The sequence below is a fragment of the Aplosporella prunicola genome (genome assembly GCF_010093885.1).
Source record: "Aplosporella prunicola CBS 121167 unplaced genomic scaffold K452scaffold_1, whole genome shotgun sequence".
Lineage (NCBI taxonomy): Eukaryota > Fungi > Ascomycota > Dothideomycetes > Botryosphaeriales > Aplosporellaceae > Aplosporella > Aplosporella prunicola.
In genome coordinates, this window is record NW_022983529.1 from 1,501,738 (window position 1) to 1,515,450 (window position 13,713).

General features: G+C 55.8%; 6 protein-coding genes across 6 annotated transcripts; 5 read left to right on the forward strand and 1 right to left on the reverse strand.

The window, feature by feature from the left end:
• Positions 1 to 449: 449 nt before the first annotated feature.
• K452DRAFT_217809 (uncharacterized protein) lies at positions 450 to 2,150 on the forward strand (the record flags this gene model as incomplete). Its single annotated transcript, XM_033536317.1, has 2 exons — positions 450 to 601; positions 713 to 2,150. 2 exons carry the CDS (start codon positions 450 to 452, stop codon positions 2,148 to 2,150), a joined length of 1,590 nt encoding a protein of 529 aa, XP_033403283.1.
• Positions 2,151 to 2,329: 179 nt separating this feature from the next.
• Positions 2,330 to 3,391, forward strand: K452DRAFT_314694 (uncharacterized protein). The gene is made up of 3 exons (XM_033543783.1): positions 2,330 to 2,692; positions 2,764 to 2,868; positions 2,953 to 3,391. Exons 1-3 carry the CDS (start codon positions 2,513 to 2,515, stop codon positions 3,169 to 3,171), a joined length of 504 nt encoding a protein of 167 aa, XP_033403284.1. The 5' UTR covers positions 2,330 to 2,512; the 3' UTR covers positions 3,172 to 3,391.
• Positions 3,392 to 4,138: 747 nt separating this feature from the next.
• K452DRAFT_304384 (uncharacterized protein) lies at positions 4,139 to 5,860 on the forward strand (the record flags this gene model as incomplete). The annotated part of the gene is made up of 1 exon (XM_033542816.1): positions 4,139 to 5,860. The coding sequence occupies one exon, from the start codon at positions 4,139 to 4,141 to the stop codon at positions 5,858 to 5,860; it is 1,722 nt and encodes a 573-aa protein (XP_033403285.1).
• Positions 5,861 to 6,671: 811 nt separating this feature from the next.
• Positions 6,672 to 7,685, reverse strand: K452DRAFT_314696 (uncharacterized protein). Its single transcript, XM_033543784.1, has 2 exons — positions 7,401 to 7,685; positions 6,672 to 7,330 (listed from the first exon to the last, which is right to left on the reverse strand). The coding sequence occupies exons 1-2, from the start codon at positions 7,625 to 7,627 to the stop codon at positions 6,850 to 6,852; spliced, it is 708 nt and encodes a 235-aa protein (XP_033403286.1). The 5' UTR covers positions 7,628 to 7,685; the 3' UTR covers positions 6,672 to 6,849.
• Positions 7,686 to 8,251: 566 nt separating this feature from the next.
• Positions 8,252 to 9,111, forward strand: K452DRAFT_354931 (uncharacterized protein; the record flags this gene model as incomplete). Its single annotated transcript, XM_033545922.1, has 2 exons — positions 8,252 to 8,667; positions 8,719 to 9,111. Exon 2 carries the CDS (start codon positions 8,719 to 8,721, stop codon positions 9,109 to 9,111), a length of 393 nt encoding a protein of 130 aa, XP_033403287.1. The 5' UTR covers positions 8,252 to 8,667.
• A 2,102-nt stretch (positions 9,112 to 11,213) lies between these two features.
• On the forward strand, positions 11,214 to 12,276 carry K452DRAFT_293973 (uncharacterized protein; the record flags this gene model as incomplete). The annotated part of the gene is made up of 2 exons (XM_033541645.1): positions 11,214 to 11,468; positions 12,250 to 12,276. 2 exons carry the CDS (start codon positions 11,214 to 11,216, stop codon positions 12,274 to 12,276), a joined length of 282 nt encoding a protein of 93 aa, XP_033403288.1.
• Between the last annotated feature and the right edge of the window lie 1,437 nt (positions 12,277 to 13,713).

Consider the following 13,713-nt stretch of genomic DNA (forward strand, 5'->3'; position numbering starts at 1 on the left):
TTCGCGGGCACGGTTGCTCACGTCATACTGTATTCTGACGGCAAACGCTTCCCTTGCAGTTGTATGTTTGCTTTTTACTCCTACAACATACGACAGTTCCACGACACGACAAATCTTCAGACGAGACGGAACAGTTTCCCGAGGAACGATGGCGAGCACACAGGGCCCCCAATCACCCGAACCAAGGATACGATAAGCGGTTCCCCAACCCCGCGGCCTCTCGTTGGCCCAAATGTCCTGCTTCGGCGCACGCATGACCAGCAGCTCCCCCATGTCATGTCGGCGCGTGGGGAAAAGCCGCCGCCCTCGCCCATGGCGGGAGTCCCGTTCGCTACCCCCAGCTACCGCGCATCATGGACGAAGCCAAGGACGCCACGGCTGACATCAACATCAACACCACTGCCGCCGCAGACCAAGCCGCGCCCGCCGACGACCGCCGCAGCAAGGACATGCGCGAGAACCTGGAGCAGTATGAGCGGCTGCTCGAGACGGACGAGGACGCGTTCGAGCAGCCCACAACGACGCGGCGCGAGCTGTGGGCGTACTATTGCTACTACAACGCCGACAGCGGCGTTGGGCCCGTGACGTACGGACAGGCGCTGTACGTACCTACCTATCTTCGTCTTGAGTCGGGAGAGCTGGCTTCGCGGCGCGGTTCATGTACAGGGGAAGGAGAGTGAGAGCCTGCTTGCTGATTCGAGACCGCACCTAGGTTCCAGTCGGCGCTGTCGGCCGCCGGGCACGATCCCGCCATCTCGCCCGTCGTTCCCGGCAACTGTACCACGCGCGGGTGTGTTCTGCCGTGGGGCAGCGGGACGCGGAGCGTGGCGTCCGTGGTTCTGATCGCCAACGGCGTGTGCTTCGCCGTTATGTCGTTCCTGTTTGTGTGGCTGGGGAGCGCGGCCGACTACGGCTCGTTTGGGCGGTGGCTGCTGCTGGCGGCGACGCTGGTCAACTGGGTCTTCCAGTTCGCGTTTATGAGCGTGCGCGGGGCGGGGCAGTGGAAGACGGCCATGGGGCTGTACATTGTCAACTACATCGCGTACGGGTCGACGCTGGTATTCTTTGCCGCCATCTTCCCGCGCTTGGCTAGGTATATGCCGCATGTGCGGAAAGCGCGCGAGGAAGATCTCAAGGATGGGCGGATCAGCCAGGACGAGTACGACGCGATTGAGAGCCTCGAGCGGAACCACATCTCGAATGTTTCGACGGCGCACTCGAACGTCGGCTACGTCATGACGCTTGCGGTCAGCCTGTCCGTGCTCCTGCCCATGCGCGGCAACAGCTACGCCAACAACTGGGCCCTCTTCCTCAGCACGGCATACTCCATCGTCTTTGGGGTCTGGTGGTTCATCTTCCAGCAGAAGCGGCCCGGTCCAAGGCTGCCACGCGACTCGTCCTACGCGACCATCGGCTGGAAGCAGGTGTTCCTAGCTCTGCGCGAGATCCGGCACCTGCCGCAAACGTTTATCTATCTCGTGGGGTTCTTCCTGCTCGCCGACGGGCTCAACACGACCTCTACGCTCATCAGCATAATCCAAAACGACCAAGTGAGCTTCAGCTTCCTGCAGATCACGTATCTCGGGCTGGCGCAAGCGCTGTGCAGCGTCGTCAGCACGCTGGGGTTCTGGCGCATCCAGCAGCGCTTCAACATCAGCACGAAGCGCATGTTCATGGTGACGAACGCGTTCAGCGTGCTGCTGCCGTTCTACGGGATGCTAGGGCTGTGGACGCGGCGCGTGGGCTTCCACCGCATCTACGACTTCTGGCTGTACAATGTCGTCTTCGGGCTGTTCCAGGCGCCGTACTACGCGTACGCGCAGACGATGATGAGCGAGGTGACGCCGCGCGGGTACGAGGGCATGTTCTTCGGGCTGTTTGGCATCACGAACCGCGCGAGCAGCGTCATCGGGCCGAATGTCGTGCAGGCGATTGTGAATGCGTCGGGGAATAATTGGCTCGGCTTCCCGTTTTTGGTCGGCTTGTGTACGGCGGCTGTGGTGGTGATTTGGTTCGTTGATGTTGAGGAGGGGAGGGAGGCTTGTAGACGGTTTGTTGATGAGAGGAAGATGGTGAGGGTGGCGAGGGAGGGGGGCGAGCAGGCGGAGGAGCTGGTCGTGGCTGTTTCGGGGAGGGATGCGGTGCGTTGAGAATTGTTAGATGTCCAGCTGGCATTGGGGTTATTGATAGAGAGGGATGTTTTTTGGTCTAGTGTCTTTGAACCCAGCTAGGCCGGCGGCTTTGGATTTGTAATTCTACATAGGGTAGGTATGTCCGTTGACAATATACCATCGTGACCACGAACTCCACCTACTCCACTCCCCCGCGACCCGGAAAGCGCGCACCCTTACCCCACCCCAGCAAGCGCACCGACCACACGTCAAAAGCGCGCCGCACGTCATCCCGCGCCCGACACAAAACGCGTCTCCCGGACCTCACCTCACGCGCACACACCCGCGCCATCCAAACCCCACGCCAACCACAGCAAGCAAAACAAAAACAAAAAACCACCATGCCACCCAAGCGCGCCGCCGCCGCCGCCGGACGCAAGCGCGCCTCGGAAGTGTACGAGGACGACGGCTTCGTCGTTGGGGACGAGGGCGCGCCGCAGCTTAAGCGCGCCAAGGGCGGCGCCAAGAAGGAGGTCAAGACGGGCTTGCAGAGAGATGACGAGGGGAATGAGTTCTGGGAGGTATGTTTTCTGGTGTTGTTGTTTTGGAGGGGGTGCTGGCAAGGGCTGACGATGTGTGTGTCTGTGTGCAGATTTCGAACCAGCGGCGCGTGACCGTGAGCCAGTTTAAGGGGAAGACGTTTGTCAGCGTGCGCGAGTACTACGAGAAGGACGGGAAGGCGATGCCGGGGAAGAAGGTGGGTGGGTGCGCTGTCACGTTGTCAGGCATCGCATCGCATCTTTCTGGTAGACGGCTAGCTGACTGACGCGCGTGCTGGCAGGGAATCTCGCTCTCGGTCGAGCAGTACTCGACGCTGCTGACGCTGCTGCCGGACATTGAGGCCGTGCTGGGCCAGAAGGGCGAGAGCGTGCCGCGCCCGAGCTATGAGGGCGAGGTGGGCGGCGCTGTAAAGCAGCAACCTGCTGAGGATGAAGAGGGAGAAGCGGAGGAAGAGGGCAAGAAGAACTTCGAGGCCACGAGCGACGAGGGCGAGGAGTGATTGGCGGGCTTGAGGGGGAAGCGGCGCGAGACGTGGTCCGGGGACATGAGGGTCTCGGGCGGAGCCGTGGTTCGCGCGAGGTGCAGGAAAACGTGCCGAGTGGAGCGGGATGGCGCTCTCAGGTATTTTCTAGGTAAATTCTCTTTGCTTTCAGTTGTGAATACCCTTGAGCTTCGTCTGGCTGTCTTTTGCATAGTTTTTGGTTGCTCGTCGTCTACACGTTGATTGCCCTCGTTCTACCTAATCTCCTCCTTGGCACCGAATCCAAGACCATCGTGTCATTTCGTGGGCGTCAATTGCTGTTCTGTCCCTTTCCATCGTCCTGCCATATTCGACAGCCGTTCCCCGTCTCGACCATAGATAGGCGGCGCGGAGAACATGGCTCGCCCAGCAGGACGCGCGGTAACAGACAGCTGGCCTACGTTTTGATATTGACTGGTCTACCACAGGACGGGCAAGTCTGGGGTATATCTTATGCCCTACCCCAGCTTTTTCTTCTTCTCCTATATATATACACGTACCCGAAAAGTCTCCACGATCAACGCTTCAGTGACGACGCACTGAGACTTTTCACTTAGCTAGACACGCACTGAAGGACGACGCTTCACTTTTCACTACCACGCGCATCCCTTCACACGTCTCAACTACGAAGCGCAGATCCACGCGCTCTCAGAGACTTCAAACAACACCACACACACACCGGCAGACTCTGCCTTGCAGAACAAGCCTTCAACCACTCAACCACAAAGCGACGGCGTACGCGCTCTCGAACACTTCAAGCAACGCTTCACACACACACACACACACACTCTCTCTCTCTCTCTCTCTCTCTCTCTCTGCCTCTCGCAGAACACAACCTCGCGCTCTCCTCTCTGCGCACTCTCAACCCACAACCCCCACAACCAACACGACTCGACCGAGAGTCACAACCACTACAACCACAACACCCACAACAGCAACACCAACCATGGCGCCCCTCCCACAAGCGCTTCAAACCCTGCAAGACGCCCTCGGCAACCTCTGCCACAACGTCAAAGTCGCATGCCAGTCCACCACCACCCCCAATAACCCCGCCAACACCAACACACACAACAACAGCACACCCCCTCCCCGCCCCACCACGCCCTACAACCCCACCCCCAGCGCCCCAATCCGCATCCCCGGCACGGTGACGCTGCCACCCGAGCCCGCAATCCTACAAACCACATGTCCACACGGCTGCGACCTCCCGGAGCAAGGCGAGCCCGAGGGCTCCTTGCGGGAACATTTCCCCTGCGGGTGGCTGGGTGCCCGCCCGTATGCTTTTGCGTGGGCGGATCCGGATGAGGTTAATGAATGCGGGGTTGAGAGTGATAGTGAGGATGAGGGTGAGGAAGATGGGTGGGAGGATGAGGATGAGGATGAGGGGTGGGATGGGACGTTTGTGAGGGTGCCGGTGCCCGGCGTAAAGGGTGCTGGGGGTCCTGCTGCGCAGACGCAGAGCGGGACGCAGACACAGACGCAGACACACCAGCACGACGCCGGCGCAACGGCCTTGAAGCCCGCGTCCCCTGCTGCTGTCGAGAGGCATGACTCCCTCTTTGACATCGCGGGGCCCACAAGCACAATTACAACCACACCAGTCGCGAGCGCGTCGACATCGCCGACTTTTGCTTCCTCTCCCACGACCACTCAGGACACCAACGTCCACGCAAACGGCGCGCGCCCTGACCTCGACTTCGCTGATGCCAACACCGACACTGACACCAACGCGCAGCACCCCGACCAAGAAACAGGCGGCATGGACGAGTGCCCGCTGCACCTCACGAGCGCGGAATGGGCGACCGAGTGGGACGGGCTCATGGCCGAGGTTGGCGATCTACAGACACAGATCGAGCAAGACGCGGTCGCCGAGAAAGAGGAAGCTAGAGCAAAGGCCAAGGCACAGAGGAAGCAGTACACGCAGGCCATGTACGCGCAGCAGTACGCGCAGCAGCTGCAGTGGGTGCGGCGGAAGCAGTATTCACGGAAGATGTACGCGCAGCACCGTGAGCGGCTGCAGGAGCGGCTCCGACAGGGCAAGCTTGACGAACATCTCGAAGAAAAAGAAGGAGACGACGACGATGCTATCTCCTCGCCGTCTGTCCAGTCTGGGTCCAAGTCGAGGGGGCTTGGAGGCACTGCGCAAGACGCACAGGGCGCGCACGACGACGACGAAGCGCACTGGGCAGAGCTGATGGGCGTAGTCGAAGAGTTCAAGGCTCAGATCGAAGCAGACGCTGCCGTGGAGAAAGAAGCTGCGGGAGCGACGGCGGCGTGGCAGCAGCAGCAGCAGCAGCAGCAGCAACAACAGCAACACCAGCACCAACACGAAAAGCCGGGAGACGCGCACAACGACGGCAAAGCCCAGTGGGCCGAGCTGATGGGTGTGGTGGACGAGTTTAAGGCTCAGATCGAGGCAGATGCTGCTGCTGACCAACAACACCAACACAACACCGCCGTCCACGCAGAATGGGCCGCACTGCAAATATCGCAAGCGCGGACGCCCAAGCGCGGGGGCTGCGAGGCGCTTGTCCTGACGCCGGCACCCGCACCTACACCAGTGCAAGCGCCTGTGCCTGGAACAGCTCAAGTGCACACACACGACGCCGACGCAGAGCACTGGGCAGGCTTGATGGAGGTGGTCAGGGAGGTCATGGCCGTGTGCTAGGCGCGGCGCGGTGCGCTGGGGCGGGAACGGGAGCGACGACAACGGCGGCAATGCGAACGACGACGGAGTTTATGGGACGGCATGCACTACGCGGAACGTTGCTACGGCCAAGGTCCGAACAGAACCAAACGCCACTATGGCTGGGCGGGACGATCGACCCTGCTCCCAGAGCTGGCGCTCAAAGAAAGCGTCTGCTTTTGTCCCAACGTCTCCCCAGCTTGCGGATACCTCTACTGCCTGTGCGCTTTGGGGGGGCAGGCAGCACACATGTCCGTTTTCGCTAGGGGTGTACCGAAGGGAGAGGAGGAGGAGAGGAGGTTGTCCGTTTTGCGCAACTCAACAATCCCAATCCCGCCTGGGTGTCGCGGACAGGAGGAGGAAGACTGGGTGGGGATCACAGACAGACATGGAAGGAGGCACGCAAGCGGTGGGGCGGGACGTCGGCCAAGGAGGCGGAGGAGGTGGAGGAGGTGGTGGTGGTGATGATGGGAATAAGTGAATGAGGATGGTGGACGACTAGACTATCGACTGGAGACGGTCGTTATGGAAGAATAATGATAATGATAATGATGGCGAGGATCCGCACAGTTTGGAATGAAGTGCCTGCGTTGCGCGTGGCTGCACTGGTGCTTGTGAACAAAGCCATTCTGGCCGGATTTTGTTCCCTGTGATCCTACATCATAGGACTCAGCGTTGAATGCGTCGGCGAAGGAGTGCCGTTCTGTAGGTGCTCTTTATACCAAGGTAGTTCTATTAAAGGGCCGACATCTTGCCGTGGGATTTTTTGCTCGCTCGTTGTAAGTACAGTGCTGCTTCCGATGTATCTGGGTATGTGAAGGAGCAATAAATCAAATATTTACTTGATTTGAGCGATCGTGATACGTACAAGCGGGTCTAGTCTGCTCAGCTCTATCTATCTACGGCCGCAGTCATCGCGTCTATTCCACCACCATCAAGACCATTCACAAACCCACCACCACCGCACGCATCTAAACACCAGCCGGGGCCTGCGCCTCGACCAACTTGGCATGCGCCATAGCGACGCCCTTCAGCTGCGGCGCCTCGCGCAACAGGGTAATATTCTGCTTGAAAGCGTCCGTATCCCTAAACTTGACATGGGCGTCGACGCTCTCCCAGCCAACGCAGGCAACATAAGCCTTGGCCTTGCCGCCCTCGACCTTCGCGGCGTCGTAGTCGAGCGTCTCGACGACCCAGCCGCCAGCGGCGCCCTTGATGACCGAGCCGCCGTGCTCGACGATCGCGGCCGTGAGCTTTGCGATGTTGGCCTCGATCGTGGCGGCGTCCTCGGCCGAGAGGTCCGACGGGAAGTATACGGTCAGGAGCTCGGTGGCGGGGGCGCTGGCGTCGCTGAGGGCGGGGGCGGGCGGCGAGGGCGACAGCTGCGAGTGGTAGAGGAGGGGGGCGCCGTCGAGGATCTGGAGGAGGTGCTTGACGAAGGGGGCGTAGGAGCTAGGAGGCAGAGAGACAACTGGTCAGCGAATCGTTTCATTCGTTCACGCCGAGTCAATGGTATGCGTACGCGTCGGCGATGAAGCGCTGGTGGTGCTCGAGCGTCTCCCAGTCGACAAACAGGCGCAGCGTGCTGGGATTCTCGAGCTCGCGGCCCCAGTAGGCGCGCTGCGCGCCGTCGCGGCCCAGCACCGTGCGCAGCGTGTCGTTCCAGATCTGGCCGGCGGGGGAGCTGGCGTCTTCGACGGCGGCGCCGGCCGCGAGCGGCAGAATGGCGATTTCGGTGATGGGGGCCATGGTTTGTGTGTGTGATTGAATTGGAGAGGTTGGATGAGGTTGGAGAGGGTTGATGGAGATGTCAGAGGAATGGTGGTTTTGTGAGGTGGGGTGTTTACGAGTTCGCGGGGTTAAGATTAATCCCCGGGATGCATCAGGCCTGGCGGATAGATTTCTTCTTGGGGAATGTGAATTGGTAAGCCGTCAGCATGGTGTTGATTCCACCAATGTCGGCTCTTTCTTTTTAATTCGTAGCAAGGCTTCAACCACCGAGGTTTCCACATGTCAAGGACTTTCAATAATTATGGTGGTTTCCTCGAGCTCTTTTCATGGCGCGCCAACTGCTGGACGCCCGCCGCGTTGTTCCGCAATAGGAAGTTCTGCGAGTCATGCTAGCTCTGGTACGGTACCTCTTTCTCCACAGATTGTGGTCTGTTAAGAATGTTGGATGGTTCTGCAGTGCTAAGACCTCAAATCCTTGCTCCGCGGAGCAGGACCTCCGACTATACCTAGGTATCGCCACACCTTCGGACCGCCCCGCCATGCTAACCATTTTAAGTTACCCCCAGTACCTTTCCAGCTTTAGTTACTTTAACCACAGGATGATATCCTACGCTGCCTATAGTCGGCGGTTTGAAGGTATTACAGCAAAAGACACGACGGGTGGCCGTGGATAGTCGTGAAGGACCGGTCAACTGAAGTAAAGTTTGACTGTGAGTCCGTGCTATAAGCGCCTGCCATCCGCCAGGCCATCCAAATCACCTTCGCTCCACTGCATAGGTCCACCAGTCCCACTGTCAAAGCTGAAGCATGCGATATAGCAGAATCATGCACAGTTTTCCATCAGGCACTGCCCGATAAAGTGGGCATTGGGCGTAGAATCGTGTGTTTGATGTTTCTGTCGGGCATGTCCAATTAAGTGGGCAGTGAGAGGGGAGATGAAGAAGGCGCATATATAAAGCACGGCATTCTCAGCAAGCTTTGGAGAACATCGGTCTACATCTTTACCTTCTCCTGCAAACACGATCAGTTACGATTCACGAAAACAAACCACCATCAAAGTGAGCATGTGCCGCAACCGCCACTCATTAGACGGCTACTAACAAACCCAGATGTTCACCAACACCAAGTCCCTCATCATCGCCCTCTTTGTCGCGGCGACCATCCCCGCTGGCACCCTCGCCGCCCCCGCCAAGAGGCTCGCAGACGGCGTAACGTGCGAGACGTCCACCGGCAGCCCCGACACAGGCTCCGTTACGGACGTCATCAACCAGGTCCGCGGCAAGGGCGGGCTCTGCCTCAACGACAACGACATGGGCAGCGGCTGCACCACGCTGGTCAGCCACAACGCCGCTGCCATCTCCATGTGCGGCACCCCGTCTGCGACCCAGTGCACCGATGTCGCTGCCATGGCCAACGAGATCCAGCAGACCTGCTTGTCCAACGGCAGGGCTGGCGGCCAGTACCGCAGGGGCCTCTATGTCATCGAGGTTATCCACTCTTGAGCGTTTGCTAGTGGCGAGGGGCACTCGGCGTCGCCGACTGCACTGTCGTTTTTTTAAAAAATGGAGTTGGGGTCTGGGATTGGAAAAGAAAAGGAGTCTGCAGAAATTTTATGTACTTAGTCGTCTGTTATGAATAATGAGTGGAGCTCAGCAAGGACGCTTGGGAAACTCACGTTTTTGTGGTGCCTTGTCGCAGAGTGTCTGTGCAAAGTGTGTGAAACTGAAATTCTTGGTCTTGCGGGCAGCACCGTGCGGTCGAAGAAAAAAGAAACTTGATGCTTGGAGACCCGAATCTTTGACTGATAGCCTGATATGCACAGGGTGTAGGTGCATCGGAGTGCACTGTGCAACGGCCTGACAGGTCCGCCATTGAGTGAGAAATGTCGTTGCCACAAAACATCCCAGATTTCTGGGCTTGTGAAGGCAACGAATTACTCCGTACGACCCAGAAGCCCAGGCACAGACGCCGAATTCCACTCCGATGCGCGTACACCCTGTAGATTTTAACGAAGGATCAGCAATAAGTCGACGTGTCACGTGGGGGCGGAAAAGTATCATTGGCTACGGATCCATTGTTGTTGTCGAGGTAAGCGAGACACCACGCTTGGCGTGGTGCTTCATCTGATGTTGCCGATGGTGTACCTGAGTGTGAATTTTGGTGGGCCTAAGTTATTCGGGATTGAGGTTTAAACGTTGGAGCTCCGTGAGATGTGGTTTGATGGTGGCATGGCCCGGCCCGTGTAGTCTTGTGGGTATAAACCACGGTCTCGGGCCTTTTTTCTTTTTGTGTGAGCGGCTAAAGAGCATAACATTCCTTTATTTCAGTCCTATGGTCTAGAAGTGTCACTGAATCTAGCAAGTACCGCGAAGTGTGGAAGCCTAACCTGAGAATTATAGCCGAATGACTTCGGCTCTTCAACGAATCAACATGATGAATCGGTAACTTATACGAGTACTCAGCCCAGAGGTAACATGGTGTTGATTCGACCTGTCAAGCAATGAGGTAGAAGAAAGTTAATTGTTGTCAAGAAACGAACGACGTGTTCGGTTAAAGAGGAGGTTCTAGGCTGAGCCCAACATACATTGTTAAAGCACGGCATTTCCAGTAAATAATCTCCGGCCGCCCTTGTTACCGTGGGATCCAGATATGCATAGTCTCTTCCTCATGTCTTTGGCGGTGCCTCAATTGTCTCGCGGACGGAGCTACTCCGCAACAGGCAATTTTGCGAGTCATTAACCGGAGTATATATTGCGGAGGTAGACACATAAAACATACAGAGTGTAGGCGCATCGGAGTGGAACGGGGCCGTTGTGGAGCAAGAAATGTCGATGCCGCAAACAGCACAGGTTTTCATACTTGTGGAGGCAACGAATTACGACTCAGAAGCCCAGGCACAGACACCGAATTCCAATCCGATGCGCCTACACCCTGTACGTGGCTTGTGGCATCGTAGAATGTGTTTTTCGACGGGATGATGGGTTGGGAAGTCGTGCATTGCCACTAAGGCCTCGGTGGTTCGGCGTGCGGCATGCTGGCATGGTACGTTGAGTTGGGTCTTGGAGCTTGAATTACGGATGTTGGCTGTGAGATTGGGTGCGGTTCGGGAGTTTGGTGGTGCTGTGGTGGTTGGCGTGGATATGGGAGCTTGTTACCTGTGAACGTCTTCGCCCGGTCTGTGCAAGGTGAGAGCGCGCAACATGCCAGACAGTGGCAGCAACCTTTGAGAAACCCCTAGAAAAACTTCTCAGCTTAGCCATTTCGATTACCGTACGTGATTTCAGGCTCAATTACGCAGTGTCTTCATGAATTGAACAGAATTTCAACCCTTCATCCTTGACAGTTCCACAATGTTCGAGAACGCCGTTGAAGTTCCGAACCTTTTTAGTTTTACATAGTTCAAGGGCACCACATTTTTCTCTTTGTGTGTCAAACATGCCGAAATATTCGTGGCCAGAACAAACAAGGCAACTGCGGCGTTGACGGGGTCCGTGCGTCTGCACTTTAGTTCACTTCATCGCCGCCCACTTCCTTCAACTTCCACCCTCCCCAGACCATCAACTTCATTCAGTACTACGCTTCTACCCAGGAACTGTCCACCACCATGGCGATGACCCTGCCCGCCAGGGCGGGGGGATCCTCACCTCTCGAAACTCTTCCCACTGAAATCGTTTGCCGGATAACGGACAATCTCGACATCGAAGACTTCCAGTCTCTGCGCCTCACCTGCAAAGAAGTCGAAGCCAAGTCTGTCTACTCCTTCGGAAAATGCTTCCTCGAAAACGTCGAACTGTATTTTATCAGAGACGACCTGCGGACTCTTGTCAATATATCTCGGAGCACGAAGTTCGCCGGCAGCGTAAAAGTTCTCTACTTTCTCGCAGTGCACCGCAGTAGAGAAATTACCAGACGCTATGACGAAGGATTCTATTCAGAAGAACCAAGCGTGGCATCTCTCATGGATTGGTACGAAGTAGCAGACAAGGAGGAAGATTCTAGCCGAACTACTGGATCGCACACGGCCCTGCTGGCAGTGTCTCTCGCAATGCTTAAGAATGTGTCAGCCAGGATCACTCCGATAACTCTCGTTTATCAGCCTCATTATTTAGTTGTTACACAACAGCCTTACCCCCTGCACTACTCATTTATCTACTGCAAGGAAGCAATGATCTCAAAGAGAAAACGTGTTCTTTTAGATAGCAGCATATATACCTCCATAGGTAACAGTAATCTAGAAGGACAAGCGGCGTCCAATTCCTCGCGCCCAGCTTCACAGAATGTGAAGTCGATTTCACTTTCAGACGGCTTTTCTAGCAAAGAAGATGTGTTTGGTCAACCTGAAACTGAAGCGGTATTGCCTGGATTTTCTCGTTGGACAGTACCAGTACTCCTAAACGCGATCTCAACAAGCGGGTCGGGTGTCAAGGATCTATGCTTCATAGACAACCTTGGAAGTATGCGCAATTCGAACTACGACTATTCCATCGTGCCTGGCTTCAACTCCGGTAACCAATATTTTGGAAGCATGGATAATATACACAAATTGGAATTGGACTGTTCAAATATATGGCAGACAGAAGAGAACAGTAAGCTTGCATATCCTCTTATTCCTTATTTTGAATGTTGACAACTATTGGTAGATCCTAGTGCTTGCCAATATTTCTTAGAGTTAGTATCAGCTTTTTCTAAACTCGACTGCTTACACCTAAATTTTCACGACACCTACGAAATCGCCGGAGCCGAACGACTGATCGCTTCATTGGCTTCTGAAATACAACTCAACAACCTAAGCAAACTCATACTTGGCCACCCAGTATGTGCAGAAAGGAGGGATATCATAATCTTCCTCAAAAGACACAAAGGTACCCTCAAGGAATTAACGATGGATGGAGTCACAATTTTGAGTGGTTCATGGATTCCGATTATTGAAACCATACGAGATTGTCTGAGTCTGGAATACATGAAGTTCGAAGAAAATGGAGTTTTCAACCCACTAAATCAGCTTGATGACGATATCTCCAACCATAATCCCGTTGACTTTCTGTGGCCTGGCAAAGAAAGGGCCGCCAAATCAGTTGGCCCTTTTCCTCACGTATTCTGTGCTCACGACGCTTCTCATGACGATCTATGTGAGGATCACGTCTCCTGTGGTGGGGGCTTTTGTTACGTCTCTCATTCCATTGGCGATGGATGGTTGCTGGATGAGGTGATAATGGAAAAGGGTTTCCAGCAGGCGTTGACAGATATGATTACGGGATACTGCGAACTAGAGCCTGAAAACCCTGATGAGCTTCTTTGAACCCGTTTGCTCTTGAAGCCCGAAGGCGGGAAATGGAAGGTCTCAGTGTAGCTAGGCCAAGAAACAAAGAAGACATTCCCATCAAATGCATGTGGACAGAGTCTGCACAGTTCATTGTTCATTGTAAATCATGAGTTGGTTAAGTGCAAGCATTCTCAGCGTCAGCGCCAAAACCCGGACCACAATCCCCTCCCCACCGCCGGTCTTGCCAAACTCATACACCACTCCCTTTGCAGATAGATGACTCGCCTACACTCGTGCCGCCAGCACGCCTGAGTTTTGACCTCCGCGGGCTCTCTTGTCTTTATACCCGACAACAGCCGCCGGCGCATGCATACCATAGGTAGACGGGCCGCGGGCATGCAGAATCGTAGGCTCTACTTATGAGCAGGGAAGTGCGGAATGTTGAGTTATCGAGTTGAAGCGGGACTGTCTGGCGTGACGTTCGTGTACAGAAGAGTGATGCCGGGCCGCTGGTTCGGCGTTTGTTTGGCAGTGTTTGGTGCAAAGCTCGGTTTGCGAAGGCTACGGAGTGCGGGTAGCTGGGGAGAGAGTGCGCATGTCACAGGAGGAGACAGGAGGTAGCGATATGGTTTTGTAATAATACTCAAACCTTCTTATTTAATCTCATAACTTGTCTTGTTTGCATGCGCGATGTCGAACTCAAGTAAGCTGCGTTTCCATGCGCCTGTGTTACGCCCATAAGCTCTGGAAGGTACTATGAGTCTATGTAATAGGCCCTTTGTGTAACGAGGCCTCTTCAGCCTAGGCGTTGGAATTGCCTAGCGGGTGAATAGGTTCGAAG

Coding starts and splice junctions, on each gene's coding strand:
- K452DRAFT_314694 (XM_033543783.1), top strand. CDS start 2,513: ATGCCACCCAAGCGCGCCGCCGCCGCCGCCGGACGCAAGCGCGCCTCG. Junction 2,693..2,763: donor AGGGGAATGAGTTCTGGGAG/GTATGTTTTCTG, acceptor GTCTGTGTGCAG/ATTTCGAACCAGCGGCGCGT. Junction 2,869..2,952: donor AGGCGATGCCGGGGAAGAAG/GTGGGTGGGTGC, acceptor GCGTGCTGGCAG/GGAATCTCGCTCTCGGTCGA.
- K452DRAFT_314696 (XM_033543784.1), bottom strand. CDS start 7,627: ATGGCCCCCATCACCGAAATCGCCATTCTGCCGCTCGCGGCCGGCGCC. Junction 7,331..7,400: donor CAGCGCTTCATCGCCGACGC/GTACGCATACCA, acceptor TCTGCCTCCTAG/CTCCTACGCCCCCTTCGTCA.